Raw genomic sequence first — 21312 nt, 5'->3', positions numbered from 1 at the left:
CAGTTACTTTAATTGATCTGGCATTTGTTTCTTTATTTTTTAACCTTTTAAACTAGAAATATCAAGTCTGTTCTCCACTGGGTGTGTTGGAAGACCAGTGCACGGGACAGGTCCAGCCTATGGGCTATAATAGCTCAATAGAAATGGATGACCCATCAAAATGTTAACGGAGACCTCGTAACGCTCAACAGTTTTGTAAGCATTGACAGTACGTAAGGAGGAACCAAGTAATGAGTCACTTTAAGCCACGTGGATAAAATCCCTTCCTCTCCGAATCGTTGGTCTGGGGGCTTGTTTGTTTTGTGGTGCTCTGTAAGGTACCAAGAGCTACCCAGCAGAGGTAATCAATCACCCTTGATGGGTAACACGGTATTGCAGCTGAAGTGGTTCGAGCGGCTGGACCGCTTTATTGGGAAGCACCTGGCCCTGCACTCAGGAGTCAGCACTCCTGGAGAAGACATAGGGAAGGTACAACCTTAGTGTTTGTGTGGTATACGTGTAAAGTGCAAATGTTCAGAAAACATGGCACACTAAGTAAATGGAGGCATCAGCAGAAAATGAGGAGTAGACATAAAGAGACAAAGGCAGAAGGTTTATTTTGTGTATAAAGGTAGGAAAGTTATGTACACGTGCACAATGGAGTGGAGAATACAGAAGTACAAAGAGGAAAGGAGCAGCATTTCTGAAGTCAGGGGATGTTTCATGATGACAAGGCATTAGAGGAAGGAAAGAATTCAATTACAGGTGTGTACTCAGAAAGACTGAACTGATGCTCTGCGAATATATTCTAGATTAATAACTTGCATATTCCTGTAAATCCATATAAAACCAGTATTTAATATTGTATGTACACTCATATCAAGTTTCTAGTATTGAAGAGAAAGGGTTTTGGAATCTCTATACAGATGTATTTTTTTGTTTTCAGTGTTATGCCTATAGCTATAGTATGTCAGACATATTGTTATTACATGTATTGCTTTCTACCTTTCTTCAACATTAATACCAGGATGAAATTTTTGCTTATTGTAGTGTATCCTGTAGTGTATACTCTATAAAGTACCTAACAGCTCAATTTACTTATGTGGGAGCTGAAATAAACCCAGTGAGAAAAAAACCCCAAACTTTATTGTGATTCTCTTAATTTTGATTTTTTTAAAAAAACTTGAACAGGTTTTATTAGTAGCATCATTTTTTTTCATTTGAATTTTCAAAAATTTCTTTGCTTTGCTTTTAGTCAGCATTCTGAAATGACAGGATAGTTTTCATTTCAAGTTATTTGTGTTTAAATTTTTCATTTTTCATTTCAATAATACCGAACCAAGTAACATTTTTAGCTATGATTAAATAAAAACTACAGTTTGGAATAAAATTTCAATATATTCCAACATAATATGTTATTATTTTAAATTTCCTCATATGAAGGAAAAATGACATTTTAACTCAAAACAAAGTGAATGTTTTCATTTTGTTTTGTCTTTCCCTAATATTTTAAACTAAAATGTAGACATTTCACACAGAAATATAGATTTCATAAAAGAAAAAAATCTTTTCCTCTGACATTGTAAGTTTGATCACACTACTTTATCTGGAGTAAAAAAACTGTTTTCCAAAACTGTATTTTCATTGAAAAAAAATGCAGTTTGGTTTTGGTTTGTTGTACTTGTCTGTGTTATATAATTCATGATGTTACATGTGATTCCCAGTAAGATAACTAAACCCTACATCTGATAGAATACACAGTTTTGTTTCTGACACTGCTAGATTAATTTCATCCCCAGTGCTGGAACATGCATTCCCATCTTGTGTTTATTGTTTGCTTACAAAGAGGAAAGGAACTTTTGGTGGATTGTTTTTTTTTTTTTAAATAAGAGATTAACAAGAAAATTACCCCAATTGCTTTTCTGGTATGATAAAGACAGCAAAGAAATTATCCTCATGTAATACAATTATTGTAAGTTAATATATTGTGCTTAAGTTTTCATACTAAGGCAGGTGCTTGACACAGGAATATGTGACATATCACAGGGATGAATCATGGTATTTTCCATAAATGTGCAAAAAATGTGTTTGGGGTTTTTTTTTCCCCCTGAAAATAGGAATAGGCTTTTTAATAACACTAGTGTCGCTGCAATTATGCGCTGAATGGTATTCAGAAAAATAACAGACTTTAGGACATTTATGAAAGGTGGGAAACAAAAAATAGAGGCTTGATTCCCAGGCAGTGACTTCTGCCGTGGCAAAACAGGAACCTGAACATCTCACTTATACATGTTTTAAGATGTCTTAATGCAACTGTAGAATTAAAGGTGGGATTTGCTCTTTGTGAACACTCCAATCCGCAGCAAGCTGGGTAGGACTGAAGAAACAAGGTCAGTTTTGAAGTGGAGAGACTGTAATATCAGTGGGCTCAAGGACGCCTGCAAAAGATCAGCTGTTCTCTCTGGAGTCATAAAACTTCATTGTATAATGTTAGTCAGGCTTTCCTGTAACTCTGCTACATGCCATATCACCTAATAATAAAACACCACCTTATACACACTTACTTTTTTGAATCATCACTCAAGGACACTATTTAAATGACTAAGAGGGGTACAGAATCTATACAAATATAATACGATCATGAAGCCCAAATAAATGGTTGCACTGTTCATAAATGGTTTTTACCTTAAAGAATTGTTCAGAAAAACAAAAACTCATTTTTCACCACTGTTTTGTATTTAACGGTGTACTTCAGTTGTGTCTACACTCTCAAAGGCAACTACACAGATATTTTGCTATTACATTTTTTGCTGAACCTCCTGGTATTCATAATTTTCAGGCCCCTTATTTTCATTCTTTAAAGAATCCATGGACAACCAATCAACTGAACTACCTTGATTGCTTCCTAAGAGGGAAAAAAAAACCCAATGTATTTTTGTCTGATGACACTCATGTCTATTGATGGATAACATAGATGTACTTAAAGCTGTAGAAATCTTTGAATAAACAACAAATCTATGATTTTAAGGTCTGATGTACTTACTGGGCCTTTCTTGAAAGATTGATGAAGATTAAGACAGCTGTATTTTATCTCAGTAGAAGATATTGGAGATGCACAGGCTACCAGAGCAGAGGTTCAGGGTCAGTGATATCAGTGCAGGATTGCCACTAATTCAAGCGGATGTGAGTCTGCTCAGTATGTTGCCAATTGCTAATCCAAACCATTATCTAATTACCCAAAAATATCACACATGATTTCACAGGTGTAAGACCAAACTGCCAAAGAAACAGCAATGAACATGGTATGTGATGCAAAGATAGTGACCATCTGTAAGATTTAATAGTAAAATTTGCCATATTGAAGGCAGTGCCACTCATTGCACGAAGATTAAGACAGCTGTATTTTATCTCAGTAGAAGATATTGGAGATGCACAGGCTACCAGAGCAGAGGTTCAGGGTCAGTGATATCAGTGCAGGATTGCCACTAATTCAAGCGGATGTGAGTCTGCTCAGTATGTTGCCAATTGCTAATCCAAACCATTATCTAATTACCCAAAAATATCACACATGATTTCACAGGTGTAGACCAAACTTGCCAAAGAAACAGCAATGAACATGGTATGTGATGCAAAGATAGTGACCATCTGTAAGATTTAATAGTAAAATTTGCCATATTGAAGGCAGTGCCACTCATTGCACTTTTAAATAAGAGATTAACAAGAAAATTACCCCAGTCACTTTTCTGGTATGATAAATACAGCAAGGAAATTATCCTCCTGATCTTTGCCACTCTTTGCAGTAGGGTTTGAATGCCACCATCAGCATATCTTATAGTTCTTGTTAATACACATTGTCTGTTGGTGTGTCCCACTGTTGCCCACTGACAGTGTGTATGTGGTGAAATGCTCAGGTGGAGGTGGGATGAAACACTTTTTAAGATCTGCTAGCATTTGTTCTAAAATTAAGTGAAAGAATTAAAACAGATCCAAAGCGATTCATAGAAAATCATTCAAAGAAATATAAAACAATTTTTAAAACTCTGATGTTCATATTGCTTTGCTAAGCTATTTGGTCAAGGCATCTTCTGCTGCATTAAAATACAAAAGTTTAAAGACTGCTTAATAGTCTTCCTGGTCACCCCACTCGACCGCTGGATCATCATCCATTCGTAGAATAAGATAGGAGAGAAGCTGAAAGAGATTCTGCCACAACAGTAAAGAGACAAAAAAGGAGAGGTCGCTTACATCTATCTCACAGCGGTCTCCAGCATAGTTCACGTCACAGAGGCAGTGGAACTTGTTGAGTAGGTTCTGGCAGAGGCCCCCGTTCAGACACGGGTCGGAGCTGCACTCATCAATGTCCTTTTCACACCTAGAGGAAAGACTGCGAATAGTGAGCATCTGAAATCACAAATAAAACGTACCAAACAGGCACGGTTTTAATTCAGAAGCTTTTAGGGGAAGGGAGAGGAGGATGCTCTGTTTGAAATCTGTGGTATATTTCCACACGTGTTTATGATTTTATTAACTACCTGATTAGCTACACTGAAATCCTGGACTTCCTGTATTATTTTCAAACACAGATAGTTAAGCCGGAAATTTCATCTCTGTAAAGCATTTCATAGTTAATGGTGCTTAGCAATGTAAAATGAAAGTTTGTGTATGCTTTTAGAGCTAGATCTGGCGCGAGTCCTGCCGACAGCTTGCTTATCCATTTTCATTGTCATGGGGAGCTGAGGGCACATTTTCCTTCTCAGTAGTCTGGATATAAGTCAAAAAAATGTGTGTTTTTCCCAGCTGAGTGCCCCTGGGAATGCTCACCTGCTTTTTTTTTTCTCAATTTGAAATGCCAGTAAGTGCTCAGCAGAATCTCCTATATGGTCTCCCTGAGGACATGGCCCCCGAGAATGGTAAGAATGGTGCAGAACAGGGCTTTACAAGCTTAAATATGTATCATTAAATGTTTTTGAGTTAATTCTGATGATAAAGAACATTTGAGTTCTCATAATTTCTCAAGGCAACCAATTGAACATTAACGAAGAATGTGTGAGGCTGTCTGAAAACTAGTAACGATTTGGTGATGTGCTGTTCTGACAAAGCTTCCCCTTAATTCCCTGCCCCCATTTTTTTCAAATAATGCTAATGATAAAACCTAATTTTTCCAGATAAAAAAGCAGATTTATTCTTGAAAAAGAATCTTCCTCTGCATTATAAGGAATTGCTTTGTTCCATCATATTCATAACCATGCAGTAATTTTTTAGTCTTACATTAGAGAAGAGCTGTTCTTTATATTAAACACTTTTAGCTGATTTTCTTTATTAATCTATAAAAAAGTTTCAACAGTTTCCTTCAATGATAAGTTATGTTCATATACTTCAAAAAACTAACTAAAAGCATAAACCCAATGTATAAAAATTTTATAGCTATGAACTCACCTATGCAAATAAAAAACCCCCAACCAAATCATCCAGGGAATTAGGCATCTGAATCCAACTGAATTTCAGGAAAACTTAAAACCCTAATTCCTTTAAGTAATTTTAAAAAATCCCAGCCTGAACTCAATGATAAATTTGTGTTCAAGAGACAGCTAGGTCTCCTTTTATGAAGAGTAATCTTTTCACATTTCCCTTTCCACCTATTAAGATATTTTTTTAATTTTTTTTTGTGATCCCAAGTCAATTGATTGACATAGAAAGATACTATTTTCTCTGTACTCTGCATCAATGACTTTCTGAGGGATGAAATATTGTCTTAAAGGAAAATGTCTACTTTATCAATCTAATAGATAAATATACAAAGGGTTTGGGTTTTAATTTTCTTATTAACTGATATATTTGAATTTGTTCTGAAAAAAAGAAGGGGTGAAATTTTCTCATTTGGTATCCTAAGATCTGCAAGCACGGAAGTACTACTGGTTTATGATTTGGCAGCCTGGAGAAAAAGAGGACAAATAGTCAATTTTAGACATTGGAGAAGAATGCCTTGCTGTGATAGTCAGTTAAAGTGCGGTACGCTTGGTACAGGGCTGCTGTCCAACATGAGAATCATGGGAACCATAAAATAGAGATTATTGCCAACCAGTGGGATGGATGTAAGGAGGGCTCACTCCCAAAGCTGTAGTTAGCGAGTTGCCTGGCAGGGGAAGAAAGAAGGAAAAAGTACTTTCCTTCTACCTTGAAGTACCAAGAAATATACACACCAAAGAACTGTCTGAGAATACGCTTTTACTTTTTTATATTTTATTTTATTTTATTTTTTTCACATTTTTTTGAATATTGTGAGGTGGGACACAGACCTTCTGGCTGAATTAAACAGTACAATGCAGACATGTCTGCCAACTACACTATGCACTGAGTGGGTGGAAATTTTAATTTTTTCTATCTTTTATAGCTTACTGTACTGTTTTCACAAAATCAGTGTGTTAATAAGTTTTTAAGAGAATGAAAACCTTTTGTTGAAAACTCTCTGTGTTTGCAGAGCCAGCATAGCTTGGTCCTGTTGAGCTTTTGGATATTATGCTCTGATGTAAGACTAATTTCACTAAGAGCACGTACGGTATTTCCTTTCTCACTATCCAAAAAGGTGCCCTTACCTATTCAGACTATATTATGACTGGGACAATGTCTTCCTACGTTTCTACAGCACCTAATGCCCTAAGGATGTCAGGACTCCCTGCTCCAGAGCTGTTTGTAGAAAATTGTCAAATGGTAAGTGTGAATTACGACAATATGCTACAAGATACAAATTTCACTGTGAGGAATACCCCTCTGTTTCAGACTAAAATATAACATGTAAAAAGTATTTCTTAACTTCTTTTTAAAATAATAATTCTGTTTTCATACTTCAGCATTCAGTAAGAAAGTAACAAGCTGCAATGCCACCAGGTACTTCATCTCATACCATCCCCGTGGAAGAATAGATTGCATATTCACAACACATACTTGAAAATGAAACAGCTTTGCATATTCATGTGTCAGTGTATTGTAGCTGATTTTTATATATGAGCAGGATATGTGTGTTTATGTGTCCCCACCTACAGAAAGATAACATTCTAGCTTGCAATATATAAAATTGGTGTGGAATCCAAAAAACATAGAAGTGTACAATGCTGTCTAAGAAATAGTATCTTGCACTGGAGTTAATGGTTGGATTGACTCTTGCTGCATTAATTTGTGATTTTTTGTCTAAGTAAAACTGCTATACTTTCAGACCCTCAAAGTCACTCAAGCAAGGAACTGCTGAACTTAAACAACTGCTTTGTCTGTATTTCTGTAAGAGGGCAAAACCCCTGTGGCCATTACCCTCTGGGCCATTCTGGAACAGCTCTAGGAAGAATTGCTCCACAAAGATGTGCTAGGCAAAGCATCTCACCGTTCTCCAGCAAATCCTGGCAGGCACACACATGTCAACTTGCCGCTGAGATTGGTGCAGTTGCCATAGTTGAAACATGTGAGGTTTCTCTCTTCATTCCCACAAACTGTATATGGTAATCTTCTGTATCTAGATAAATAAGAAGGCATTGGCAGTTGTTATTTGCACTTTCCTTGTTTCTGGATGTCTTGTGCTCTCTCAGCTTTTCATTTGACTCTAGTCCACTGCTTTAGTGGAAAATATTTAGATTTACCTTGCAAATTTGTTATTTGAATGCAGAACCTAGTACTGTTAGTCTCCAAATAGAGGGAGCAGTGCTCCTGCTGGCAAATACTATTCAATACCAATGGGAAAGGCGTTACATTTTACCTGTAAATGAACACACAGTTGCAGGGGCTGCACATACTTAGCGCCTCCTTGTTTTCCTCTTTGGAAAGGAAACCCCAAATCTGTGTGCATTGACACACCTGGTGCCTAGGGTACTCGGGGTGCTCACGGTTAGTGGTAGGCAGCAACTGAACTGGGGGAGCAATGCCATTACTGGCTGGGGTATCATCCAAAGGAAAGACAGCAGGAACTGAGGTTTAAGACACACAAAACATGTTTTGCTTAACTTTTTAATTTGCTGAATTTGGTTTTCCTTTTCCAAGTATTTACTGGCAAGTTAATGATTCATTTCTTAGCAAAAAAAAAAAAGGGGGGGGGGACAACACTACCTACATTACTGACGTGGCTCTGTGTGATACCTGGACAGCAGAGTAGAAGAGTTCAAAAGAGATAGACCATATTGGGCCAATATAGGGCATCTTCAAATCTCAGGATGTCATTACTACTCAAAAAAAGTCAACAAAAATTGACAATTGTGTACTTATAGCCTAAAAGACTGTGGTTGGGCAGCATGAAGACAATTGTCTGTTTGCATCCTTCAGGCTGCAGCAGACTGGGTTTGTTGGAGTCCTCTGGAGGAAGGAGAAGGATTTTGCCTTCTCTGAGAACAACGGGACAGGCTCAGAAGGGAGAAGTTTATGGTGTGCAGAGAAGGGCAATTAAAGGAGAGGCCAGGGAAGAGCCTGCAGCCTTTACAGAGGAGTGTCTGAGAAGAACAGGGAACAGGCATGTGAGGAGTCTCAGAAGTGATGGAAAGAGTGGGCTGTGTGGTGTCTGCAGCCACCAGGACTGCTGGGCTGAGAGCGCAATCTTGGAGGAAAAGACCCACCTAAGCAAAGATGCTGTGGGTGGGGAGAAAAACTTCTTTACAAGACATTCTAATGTTATTTTCTCTTACCCATCAACTCTGAATTTCTCTACTTATAGTTCTAGAGCTCTATTACTCTAATAAAGTATAGTTTTAGAAATTCAAAACCCTTAAAATCTTTTTTTCTAAAAAAGATGTAACACATCTATCTCCGAGCTCTGGCAGACCTGTAATCCTGTCATCGGAGAGCTGTAGGACCCAGTCTGGCAGCAGAGCTGGGCAGCAGAGCTATGCCTTGTTCCCTGTCTCCTTGCCTCATCAGTCTCTGCCTGAGCTGACAGCTCTCCACTGCCTCAGTCCACAACTAATTGATCTGTACAGCTTTCTGTACTGCAGACTCTTCATACATTAATTCTGCAGCCATGGTTAATATATAGATAGATGCATAACATCTGTGTTTAAAATGGAGACATCAGTGATGTAATAACCCTTCAGAAGACACCTGACAAAATTACACGGATCTGCCTTGTTTATAGTACCTGCAAAATTTTCCAGTGAAGTTGCCAGCACACAGGCAAGAATATCCATTAATCCCATCAATGCAAGTGGCCCCATTTGCACACTGGTGGCCACGGCAGTTGTCTATGTTCTCTTCACAATTTACCCCCGTGTAACCAGGTTCACAACTGCACTCATAAGAGGTGATCCCGTCAGTGCAGTTTCCATGAATGCAGGGGTTTGAAGAGCATTCATCGATGTTGACTTCACAATGGGTGCCAGTCCATCCTTTGGGACATACACAATGGTAGGAAGTATAGAAGTCTTCACATATCCCCTCATGCATACAGGGATCTGAGCTGCAGACATCTACCTGCAAACAGCCAGTAAGAGCAGGGTTTGCGGATATTTTGAGAAATTGCTCCTCTTGAGGTTTTTTAGTAGGGATGTCAGCATTTTCGAAGTATGAGAGATAAATGCCACTGATTTCTATGGTGCTCATACATCCTCGCAGGCCATCCAGACTGTCAAAAGCCTTGTCAGCCACATAGATGTCTGTCTCTTCTCTTAAAAAGTTGAGGCTTCCTGCGGCAGTTGTGCTAGTTGCAGTGTCTTTCTTGTTATCTATATCAATGTGCCATCTAGAGAACTGGGACAGGGGCTCTACCATAGAGACCGTCACTTGATGCCATTTCCCATCACTCACAGGCTGTGAACTAGCGAGGGTCAGCTTATAAAAGCTGTTGCCGCTTTGCAATTGAAAGAGTAATTTGGAGTTGTGAATACTGATGGTAACAAACTCTGGCTCCTTCTCTGCATACAGAAGTATCACGTCAGTGTCCCTAGTTCGAAAGCCAAATACAATATTGGTGAGGTCTCTGCTGATTTTTCCGTTGCTTCTGTAAAATATCGCACTGCTTCGGCCACTAAACACTGCGTTAGCAAGACCTGTGCAAAGATAATAATTGAGAAACCAGGCCAACTTTAAACCAATACATGTGGAACAATATCTCTTCAGTGCCCCATGCTCCCTGTCATGTAAGTCCTTTTGGGTTTGCTGAAAAACAATCAAATTCCACCAGTGTTTCAGTTATCCTTGCCTGCCCTCATGGCTATAGAAATTACAGGGCAGTGCCAGCACCAGCTATATTAACATCAAAAGTGTGCTGCTTTGCATCATCCCAAGTTACCGTTATAAAGATACAATTCTACATTAGTGTTATCTCTCTTTTTCCTCTTTAGACAAAGAGAAGGAGGTGATCATAACATGAGTATACAACTCAAACCTGAGGCTGAGAGGGTATTTCAAATGAAGATATATATTTGTCATTTTATGTTTGTTCCCTAAGTATCGGCAGCTAGTTATTCCCCATGACAGATCTGGCCGGGGTGAACCTTTGTCCTCAATTCCTCTTTTCTTAGGTAAAGCACTAAAGAGGTTTTAGAAAGTATTTGACTGGATCGCAATTTACTCTCACTGATGCAAAAAGGATGAATTTAATAGAAGTCAGCTGGCAAAAAGCCCCTGCAAAACCAATGTGAGAAGAGTCATGCCTGTCACGTTTAAAGCCAGCTTCTCCTGCTGTGTACGCACTGCCACAGCCCTGCTGGCGGCTCCGAGCCTGTGCTGGTGGGACTGGGAGGGCAGCAGAGTACTCAGTTTGCACTGCTGAGAGTAAAAATTGATGGGCAACACTGTGGCAGTTTTATGGACATTTTCACAGAGGTATTTGACATCTTTCATTTAGCATGGTTTCTACTAAAATGCACTAACTCGCCGGGCTGTAAATTTGCACGTTCTGAGATTTATGAGGATTATAGACAGGGAGGAGGGACAGGAAGGAATGTCTTCTGCCTGTACTTCAGACAAATTTAGCTTTGCAAGATCCTAGCACTGAGATAAGGTGGGTTCCTGAACTATCTCTGGGCTCAGAGATAGTTTCTTGATGAAAAGAACTCCTGGGAGTCCCAGTACGAAATTATTGACTGTATATCCTGATACTAAGGCAGCAGAGTTGTAGCTTCATTGCCTGGCGCATCAAATGTGGTGTCTTTCTCATAGGAAAAGTTTCCTCAGAGGAAACCATACTAAAAATGAAAGTCAGAGCTTTTCAAAATTATTTCTGCTTTTTTAAATGTCTCACAAAGCTGAGTTTTTTAAGCTCATAAAGCTAAAATACTCCTGTAGAACTCTTATTAAGTCCTGAGCACAGCAAGCCACCTGGATGTGCTTTTACTCTCAGTTGTGACACTGGGCATACAGTTTTGCTGTTACTTGATGTTCCCCACAGCAGCTTCCCGTACTGGCTTTTTCTCTTTCCTTGGAGTTCATGTTTTCCTAAAGGGCTTGCTAATTGTAGCCATCTAGGTGGAACTATAGCCACAGCCCCTGGAAAACAGCTCTTTTTCTGCCTTAGCTTAAAATGGTATTCAGAACATAAGACACCAGGCTGGCAGAGAACTCACTGGCTAGTAAATCTCCTTTTTTTCATTACCCTGTGTTGAACAACAAGAAGTCTATGTTGTAGCTAAGAAAACAACTAGCTAAAAATACAGCTCTGTAGTGCAGGAATTTTTGAATATCTATTAGGGAAACTCCCTACTATTGCCACATAAAACAGCACAGAAATCTAAAGGTGATCTAACCGTGTAAATGACTGAGTTTAGCAAAAGGAAACAGTTCAGATACTTTTCACTTCTCGGTCTGTGTGTGTTTATATTCTACCGTAATATGCAATAGTAAAGTTTATGAGAGAACGTATTTTGATGTTATCATTAAAGACGTTTATTAGAGAAGGTGCAATTATTTTAATTTCAGTTATAAATTTTATCAAGTGCTGCAATGCTGATTCTAACAATCTCAACAAAAATAGCATCATATTGGTCTGTCAGCAAATTGTCTATGATAGAAATCTTTTGTTGACCAACCTTCTCATTCCTAAGAGTCAGCCATTCTAACAGCTTCCGTCAGGCTGTGTGTGTATTTATCTTCCTTCACAGCATCATTAGGGCTTTCTTTGATAGCAAAAAGAAAAAATATTGCTTCAAAATCCTTACTTGCTTTTTAAATTCCACTCCAGGGTGGGAAGGAGAAGGAAAGTGGAGAAGGAAAGAGATATGCAGGGTGGCTAATGCTCTTAAGACAGCTGATGATTTTCAATTTTCATCATCAATTTTCAAATAGACTGCTTGGCATGCGGGTGCTTCTTATGAAGATACTAGTTGAATAACTGTGCTGCTGGTATTAAGGTGACTTTCTTCAAAGACATTTAACATTTAAGAAAATCAAATGATGCAAAGTATGTCAGGTAGCTTGTCTTTTCAGGAGGATGGAGAACAGCCTAAGGTTAATCCAACACTGGATATCCTCTTATCTCTTTGCAGTGGAATTATGAGGGGTACACTCATGTTCTGGCAATGTACTGATCTATTGTACAACCTCAACAAGTTGTGTTGAAAAAGTCAAAATCAAAAGTCCTGTAAACATTGGTATCTGTGTCAGGAGGTGTGGTTGAAAATTTCTGGGTTTGGTAGGGCAGACTCTTCCTGTTAATGTTACTTACAATTGACATAAATATTATTTATTACAGAAATAACATTTGAATGAGCTTTAAAGGCAGTTTTAAGGAAATGCTGATGGAAATTTCTATTGTTTCTAATCTCCAGAGATGATAGGAATAACTGAAATGTACCTACATTCAAATCCTTGGTGCACCAGCTGGCATTGTGCTTCATGAGGACAGGGCCCAAGCTCACACCACTTAACTTCCTCGCATGCCTTCCCCACTGTGTTAGGGGGGCATGTGCAAGTGAAGTCATCCCAGATTGAATAGCACACACCACCGTTGTGGCAAGGGTTGGACTATGGAGAAAGAGAAGAGACAATCTAAGTATGAATAAAAGCTGGTGGACTCCCAACTCTAAGGATGGGGGACTGTTTGGCAAAAAGGAGAATTCTGTTTATTCCAGATGGAAAGTGATAAAGACCAGTATTATGACAGCACAGCATATTCAACAATTGGTGAAAAACAGTATTTCAACCTTAAAATATTTTAATTCTCCCCTTTACAAATACATTTTCCTGCTGATATTCATCATATATAGCATAACTCAACAAAATCTGCTCTTTCTAGCATTTTTACGTATTTTCCTAAGATGTCATTATCATCAACTAATGTATGGGAATGTACGAAAAATTAAAAGAAATTCCCCATTATTAACATGTGAAAATGCTCTGAAAAATGTCATTCTTACCTTGCAGAGGTTGTCACCAGTGCAGCCTTGGGTGACATTGATCAGAGTTCGGTTCATAAGAGAATCCAGTGGATTGGTGATGGGGAAGAATTCTAGTGGCTGGTTATTCACTCTTACATCTTGGATGCAGCCTTTGAAATACCTGCCATTTCTATCAGTTTCTTTGTTATCTGGTAGGCCTCCAATGTAAAGAATATCCTTACTTTGGATGGTTAGTACTGGAGTAGAAATAAACCCTAGGTATTGAGAGGACTGGAACAATTCCATCTTATTTGGTTCTATTTTTAATGTTATTAAGTAAAAGTTTCCATCATTCATGGAGTGTTTCCCTAATAACTTCATGGAATTTAGAGCTAACATTGTGAGTTTCCCACCTTCCAAGTAGACTCTTACGTAGAGGTAAGTACTGTTTCTCAAAGCCAGTAACAAGCCAGAATATTTGCGTGTTCGGACAAACATTGATACGTTCAAATTTTCATTCTGAGTGGCACCAACAGAAAAAGCAGCATAGCCTGCAGAGTCCTCAGATCCAAACCGGCCTGGAATGTACTCTTGAGGTTAGAGATATGGGAAAAGATAAAAAAAAAAAAGAGAAGAAGGGAGAAAAATAAAATAGTTAGGGCTAAATGACAGGGGAGCCAATGCAGTGATCAAATAGCTGCTTCTGGTAATATTTACGTATGGAAGTAAGATGTGCTGGTATTTATGGATGAATAAAGACTTGATCCAGCTGTAAATAGCTTCTACTTCAAAACTCCTGTTGGCTTCCATGGCTGTAGCATTAAGCCCCAGTACAGGACCAGATGTTATATTATTTGGCATATTTTTCTCCTTTATCATGCTCTCTGTAATGCTGCGTTTTCAAATGGTTAAACAAGGGCAGATTTCTACAGTTTCCTGGATTTGTCCTCAGAAAGATCATTGTGAAAAGAACCTAGAGGCTTTGATGACCATGGAAGTTAATGTAATTCTGGAACTTTATGATATTTTTTGCACTGATTCCAACTGTAGAAATAGCCGAAAGCTGCTCAGCAAACCCTTCTTGTGTAAAACCTCCAAATAGGGCACCTATTTGGTGCTGCGTGTACTCCCCAGTTCTCTGACAGACTTTCTGTTGCTGGGGTTCAACACGTGCTCATATATATCAACTTGTATCCCGTTATGAATCCTGCTCAGCCCTGTGAGTGCCCATAATGCTATGGTGTCGTGGAGGAAAAATGATCCAGGATCGAGTAAGCCTTTTTCTCTTTTTTTTTAATGCTTATCAATTAAAACGATTAAACCAAAACCATCTGTCTCTCTCCCTTACTCTTTATTTTCAGTAATGATTTTCAGACTTATAAGGATACTAAATACATAGCCCAAACCGTATTTTATTCTGAGGAATCATCTCATTAAAGCACAACAAAGTGTTTCTATTTTTACACTTTAAGTTTTGTGATCTTGTCCTCAATATTATAGACTTCCTGCCTAAACACTTTCAAGAGCTATTTTTAATATATCAAATTCATAGAAAGAATAAACCAAGCTTTTTTTAAATGCTCAAATAACTAAAGAGTCAGTCCTCTTTTGTGCAGTAAAACTCCTAGAGCAAGACCTCATAGGCCAAGTTTCTGCCTGCAGCACTACTTTTTTTTATGACTACATTAAAAAACCCAATGAAAATAGGGGACTGACTGTGAAGCCCCAACACACCCTTAATAACCACCCTGCACTGCTATGTGGCACAGTAATATTATTTAGCAACAGGAATAAATGCCTTACTTGTTCCTAAACAGACAATTTCATAAATAAATTAAATTTGAAATATTTTAATTCTGTGAATAAGATTACCTATATATCTACATCTGCTTGTTAAAACTGTGGTATGTAAAAATAAACATTTGTTGAAATGGGTGTTTTGAGGCATTAAATCTCTTTAAGTTATATCTTCTCTGTAAGATGGTACTAGAGACTGAGACATTTTTTCAAGAGGGTAAAAGGAAAATTTCTGCTGGAATGAGGATTACAAATTTGTAGTATTGGAAGGAAACATTAACCTTCAAAAAGGTATTTCATGTTTATGATTACTTTGTTACATTTCTCTCTATTTATAAATATACATATATATCTCATCAATCTGATCTGTTTGATGAGATGGCTAGCATCACCTTGGTCAATATTAACCTCTTGGGTCACAACATCTGGATGTTGATCAAAATGAGTCAACATCTGTTTGTTATTTTGTATATGTAGAGAAAATATTGCCTCTTGTCAATTAAATACTTGGCAGCAACTTTTCTTCAAAAAGACACTAGCATTTCTTATGTTGTCCTTTACCGCAAGTCTCCCCCACTCTGCCTTTTAAGGAACCTGCCACAGTCTTTTAAGTATGGCATATATCTAGAACCTATGTATCAAAATGGCATGATGCCATGATTTGCAAGGAATATTGTGGTCAGCAGGAAAAAAAATATAATGCATGCTTTCTAATCATTCTCAACAGTTCTAATGCCAGTATAAGCCTCTCCTGGCCCTGACTGGTTTTAATTTTGCTTCATATAAGGAGGCAAACATATTTACCAGATGTTGTCCTATACTCCAAAGTTGCTTTCCAAATCTTTGGATAAATTACAGCTAGACTTCAAAGAAGTCTGTTACAATTACCTCTCAGACTTTGTCATTTTGCAATAAAATCCAAAAGAAAAACTATTGAAAAGTATTGATAACTATTAAGTATAGCATACAAAATGAAATTGTATTTAAACATTTTGAAATGTATTTCAAGCTACAGCTTTCTGCAGCAATGCATTCAATAAAGCCCTGGGGCCAGTCGTTCAGCTGATGTAAATCAATGCAGCTTCACTGGCGGCAGTGCAGCTACGCCAGTTTACACCAGTTTAGGATCTGTCCATTCCAATCTGACCATGGCTCTGCTGTTGCACTTCATTTTTTCCAGTCCACTTGGCAAATATATATACATAAATATATGTATGTATGTATATGTGTATGTATGTATTTCTTCCTCCCTAAACATTGCTATGATTGACCACGTGTGGATGGTTAGTAAGGGGGCAAGAGGGAAGCAGGGGCAAGGGCGCTGCATGGAAGACTCAGTCCTGTACAATTTTCTTAAACAAAACTGCTTGTTTGAAATCCCTAGAACTTTTGCTGAGGAAGGATTGCAAAGTCCACCCCAAAATGTTCCCAAGATGTGCTGTATTTATAGTTCCAGAGGGTTTCACACACCAGATGCAGTATAGCAGGGAGCTGGGCAGGGACCTCCTGTTGTCCTTCCACTTTGCCTCAGCCCGCGCTTGGAAAGATCATTTGTAGCAGGGAAAGTGCTACGGGCATCTGCAGCTTTTGTATTCCTGCTCGTCACTGCCAAAGAAGTTGTTTGCTGAGCTGTGCTCTTTTGTCCACTGAGACATGGACACGTTTCCCTCTGCTCACCAAGCAGCTCTCTGCTAACAGCCGCCTTTGTTAGCGGTTGTCCAGAGCTGCCTTGGGACCAGCTGAGAGATGAATGGGCCCTGTTTCCAGCCTCTGAAGCCCTGCCTTCTCCTTGGGCTAATCAGATTAAGTTAATAGTATAATCTTGTTCATTTTTTAAAATTGGAATCTGTCTTTTTTTAACTTGCAGTACTTTTGCTTGCCTTTCATTGCCTTAAATGAGTTTCTTTATAAAAGCCTAGAGATCTTGAGGATAAAATTTTCAAAGAATACTTTGAAAGTAAGACTTAAACTCCAAGTGACTTGGTTGCTTTCTAAATTTTACTCGGGGTGCATAACCTCCAGTGAACTACAGTTTTTCCAGAGTTTATGGCGTGCTAAGAGCACTAAGAAGATTTTAAAACTGGATGAGTGGAATCCACCAGTTTAGCCTGACTTTTTTTGTCAGGCTGAAAAGCAACCTTCCTGGGAAAGTAACTAGAAAATAACGAAGGCGTGCTACTCCTAACCTCTTGCACTTTCTTACCAGTTGACATTAAGCTCAGAGATCCTAAGGGTCATGCCATTTCAACACCAGGTAAATAGGATTGTTTATGATCACGTTTTCAGCAACCGCTTAAACCACAAATGCCAACAGCATTCCCTTACCTGTTGCACAGCTTGGCCCTGTGTACGGCCGGTAGCAATCGCAGCGGTAGCTCAGCCACAGGTTGGTACAGCGTCCTCTGTTCTGACAAGGGTGGGTTTCACACCAGTCCTTTTTAGTACATCCTGTCCTGACATTTAAAGATGATTCAGGTGATACGTTCTCTGGAGTAATAACATTCAAGTCTATTTCAATGTCCTGGAGACAGCCTACAAATGAAGGTGCAGAACGTATATTATAGATGTTAAGTAGAGAGCTGCCGCTAATGTTCCCTACTGGTAAGCCGCCCAAAAACGTGCTCTGAAATGCAATCATCACGTGATCGTTATCTATCATAGCAGACGTTTTATTTAGACACGATTCTATACAAGAGCTGTCAAGCAAATGAAGAGTAACAGCTCTTGCCAAGGTTACCTCCACTGAATGCCATTCTCCATCACTGACATTATGTGAAATATGCAAAAGAGCCTGTGGCTGCTTATTGACTTGCACGGATAAGTGTAAGTAGCCATTCAGTAACTCCAGCTTCGCGAATGTATTTTTCTCCCCTCGGTAAAACAGAAAAGCTGTAGGTTGCACAGTTTGAAACCTCAGGTTTATATTATAGAAAAATTCCTTTTTAGGGATCAGGGGATTCTTCAACAAAAGGAAACTGTTTCCTTGAAAAGAAAAGGTGGTTACAGTTTCACAGTGTATTCCTGTATACCCAGGTGAACATACACAGCTGAATCCGTGTTGGCCATTTTTTAAATGTGGGATACATATTCCATTGTTTTGGCATTGCTGATCAGTACAGCCATGGAGAACTTCTGTACAGTTCCAGCCACCATAATAAATCCCTTCTTTGTCTGCAGGTGGGCAATGGCAAGTGTAATTCCCAGGAAAATTCTCACAGATTCCACCATTTTGGCAAGGGTTTGTGTGACATTCGTTGATGTCTTCATCACAGTGAGTACCTGAAGAATAAACAAAGAATTAGATATCTGGATTGGATAACCAGAGCCCAAAATGACATTTTTAATAACATGTGTTTTATTAAATTATTTTTAATTAGAGGGAAATGTCTTGATAAATAGATGATGGACTCACAAGTCTAAAATATGTTAAATATAAAAATACCATTCACATGCCATGGTTTTCGTGTGCAAAGTTTTATATAAACATTCTGGATTGGATAACCAGAGCCCAAAATGACATTTTTAATAATGTGTTTTATTAAATTATTTTTAATTAGAGGGAAATGTCTTGATAAATAGATGATGGACTCACAAGTCTAAAATATGTTAAATATAAAAATACCATTCACATGCCATGGTTTTCGTGTGCAAAGTTTTATATAAACACTGTAGCGATAATCACATTTTGGAGAAAAGAACCAAACAAATTGACAGTTTTGATATGGATAATGTGATGAAATTGAGATAAACATCACCTCCAAAAGATGCGATCAAGTAATTGTTTCCCACCTATTCTGTGGTAGAAATCTAGAATACTTTGAGAGGAACTGAATTATTTATCACATATAAAAAGCCAAGAATTGTTACTTAATCCATATTCATAATACAGTATGTTGGTGAGCTGTAGTATAGTCTGCTGGTCTTTTCTTCCCTTCACATTCATTCAAACAGTAGAAGAATTACAGACTAGTATTCCTGGTCCCATACGAAACATCTTGGAGCAACAATCTTCAAGTGAGAGCCACAGGACTTATAAGTACCATATGATATAGTGGGACAGACTGACAAGTAGGTGAACATCCCTGCAGAATGTACATACAGTGAGCTGGCTATCTGAAGAATGAAACTCAGGGAGTAAGGAGGGAGCTGCACAGTGTGACAATAAGAAATCCAAAGGAGAGCTTAAACCTACATCCTGTCGGTGGTCTGGGCAAGATGCAGTGAGATGCACCCCGTCCACAATGAGTGGGCAGTTGCCACATTTCAGGGTTAGGTGCGTACTGCAGTTGTTCACGAATGAACAACGGATCTTAATTCTTCCAAAAACAAGGCAGCAGTGACTTCTGGTCTGTCAGCCATGGTCTCATACTGTGAGGAGAGTTCACTTGGGACGTGAGGATCTGAGAGAAGCTGTTGGAGGGGTTTGAACCTGTATGCCCCAGCAGAATATTCCTGGTACCGTGTATCTACAGTGGAACTTTCTTTACCTCTCCTATACACAAAATATAAAGCAAGAAAAGATGAAAGGCATATTTTCTCAAACGTCTCAGAGCTTAGTGATGACAGCACTTCCGTAGAAGATGAGCAATACAGACTCATGTTTCCTTTCCTTTCATGTAATACTTGGCTTCTGGTATATTGGGTAAAAGGAGAGCTCCTCATCTCAACGTCATGGTAATTTGATAGATGTGACCTAAGTATGTATACTGGATCAGACTTCACAAAGAAAAACAAGTCTATTCCTCTTGTAAAACTAATCTGTTTATCCCTCTGCACTGTTGTTCATCTGTAAAGTGGTAATTATAGTAACTTCTCCCTTGAGCAATGAAGTGACCAATACGTATGCAATGGATCAAGGAAAATCTGTTTCTTATCTCCCTTGGAAGCAGTCAAAATACCCAAATACTTTTTTGAATACTCATGCTAAGTGCAACTCCTAATACTTCCACTTCCCTTCATAGTTATTCTAAAGAAAAATAAGAAAGGCTTTGCAGTTAGTTTTCAAACTAGTATCATCAGCACAAAGTAGTTAATAGACATAATTATGCCTGTCCCCACAGCAAAACTGGTGCCTGTAAATGACATAATGAGGTATGCTGAGGCTCACAGAGTTGCAGCTAGGTACCAGGCACCACACCTAGCTTTACATACAAATTCGCATCAAGCTTTATTTTTACAGCAAAACGCAGCCATTTTTCATGGAAAATTACAGAGCAGCATTCAGCCACAATGAATTGCTTCAAATAGCAGTAGATAAATGTAGTTACTCAGGCTAATTCCTTGCCTGTCCACTTTATTCAATCACAGTTGTAACTAGACACATCTCAGAGAGCGGTAAGTTACTGGAGAGCCAGAAGGGAACTGAGAATTGGTTGATATTTGTTTGAAAGATTACCCAGAGTGAAGCAGTCATAGCATGTATATGAAAGGCTCTCTCCACAGTGATCCTCCTCACTCATCAGTCTTCAATTATAGCATATAGTTTCTAATTGAAGCTTCAGATTATCAAACGCAGCTAGTGCTATCTCCCTGATCTGGCAGTGGGGTTTTACAGTAGCAGTCTCTCTCTGTTTTCCAGCCAGGCTCATATTTATTCCAACATGAGATGTCTATGTATACCTTAATGTGTAGTGGCATCTGGCAGAAATATGACTCATTGGGACTGACTTTCTCAAAGTGAAGTGCACTTTCCAAACCGTTACTGACTGGGGGCCAGAACGATGTCTGCTTTGCCCAGTTTGTGGCAATTTCTGTGTTAGCAACTTGTCCTGCTTTTGCTATTCTAGTACACAAAAAGTGAAGTTACCATGAGCTGTTTCTGTTTTGCTCAATATTTTAGTACATCTCCCGCCTCATATTGCTCCCTTCCCTGCTTTGACATCAAGAACAGTATGTCCACAGGTCTTGTGTACAACTTAGTCTCAATGTGACGGCTGTAGAAAGGCAGGTCTCTTCAGGTTTTTGTGTCAGAGATAAAAATTAGTGCAGCCTAGAAGCAGTAGGATCAGGGATGTACTTAGCCTTGCCATAGGGCTTCACAGTGGTCAGAGCATGCTTAAGGATTTATAGTCTGGGAGCTCCTATAAAACCTTTCATAGAAAAAATCAGCATAGTGAATGGCTAGATACTTAGTTGCTGCATTTTCAGTAATGCGTGATGACTCTGTATTTTAGTTTATTATCCCACAGCACCTGCGAGGCATCACCTTTGCCTTGTAGCTTGTGGTCTGAGTCACACCTTGCAATAGTGACTTGTC

At 38.7% G+C, this 21312-nt stretch overlaps 1 protein-coding gene across 1 annotated transcript in view; it reads right to left on the bottom strand.

Annotated features, from left to right (window-relative positions):
• CRB1 (crumbs 1, cell polarity complex component) overlaps positions 1-21312 on the bottom strand; it is a 114119-nt gene that overhangs the window by 19996 nt on the left and 72811 nt on the right. Inside the window, exons 7-12 of the mRNA XM_009283215.1 lie at positions 17382-18335; positions 13299-13849; positions 12741-12906; positions 9086-9992; positions 7352-7480; positions 4225-4351 (exon numbers count right to left, since the gene is read on the bottom strand). Coding sequence (XP_009281490.1) covers positions 4225-4351; positions 7352-7480; positions 9086-9992; positions 12741-12906; positions 13299-13849; positions 17382-18335 — 2834 coding nt within the window. The remainder of the gene's footprint in view (positions 1-4224; positions 4352-7351; positions 7481-9085; positions 9993-12740; positions 12907-13298; positions 13850-17381; positions 18336-21312) is intronic.

Source organism: Aptenodytes forsteri, unplaced genomic scaffold (genome assembly GCF_000699145.1).
Source record: "Aptenodytes forsteri isolate BGI_AS27 unplaced genomic scaffold, ASM69914v1 Scaffold181, whole genome shotgun sequence".
NCBI lineage: Eukaryota > Metazoa > Chordata > Aves > Sphenisciformes > Spheniscidae > Aptenodytes > Aptenodytes forsteri.
The sequence above is the reverse complement of the archived record's forward strand: the minus strand, read 5'-3'. Positions and strand labels throughout refer to the sequence as shown.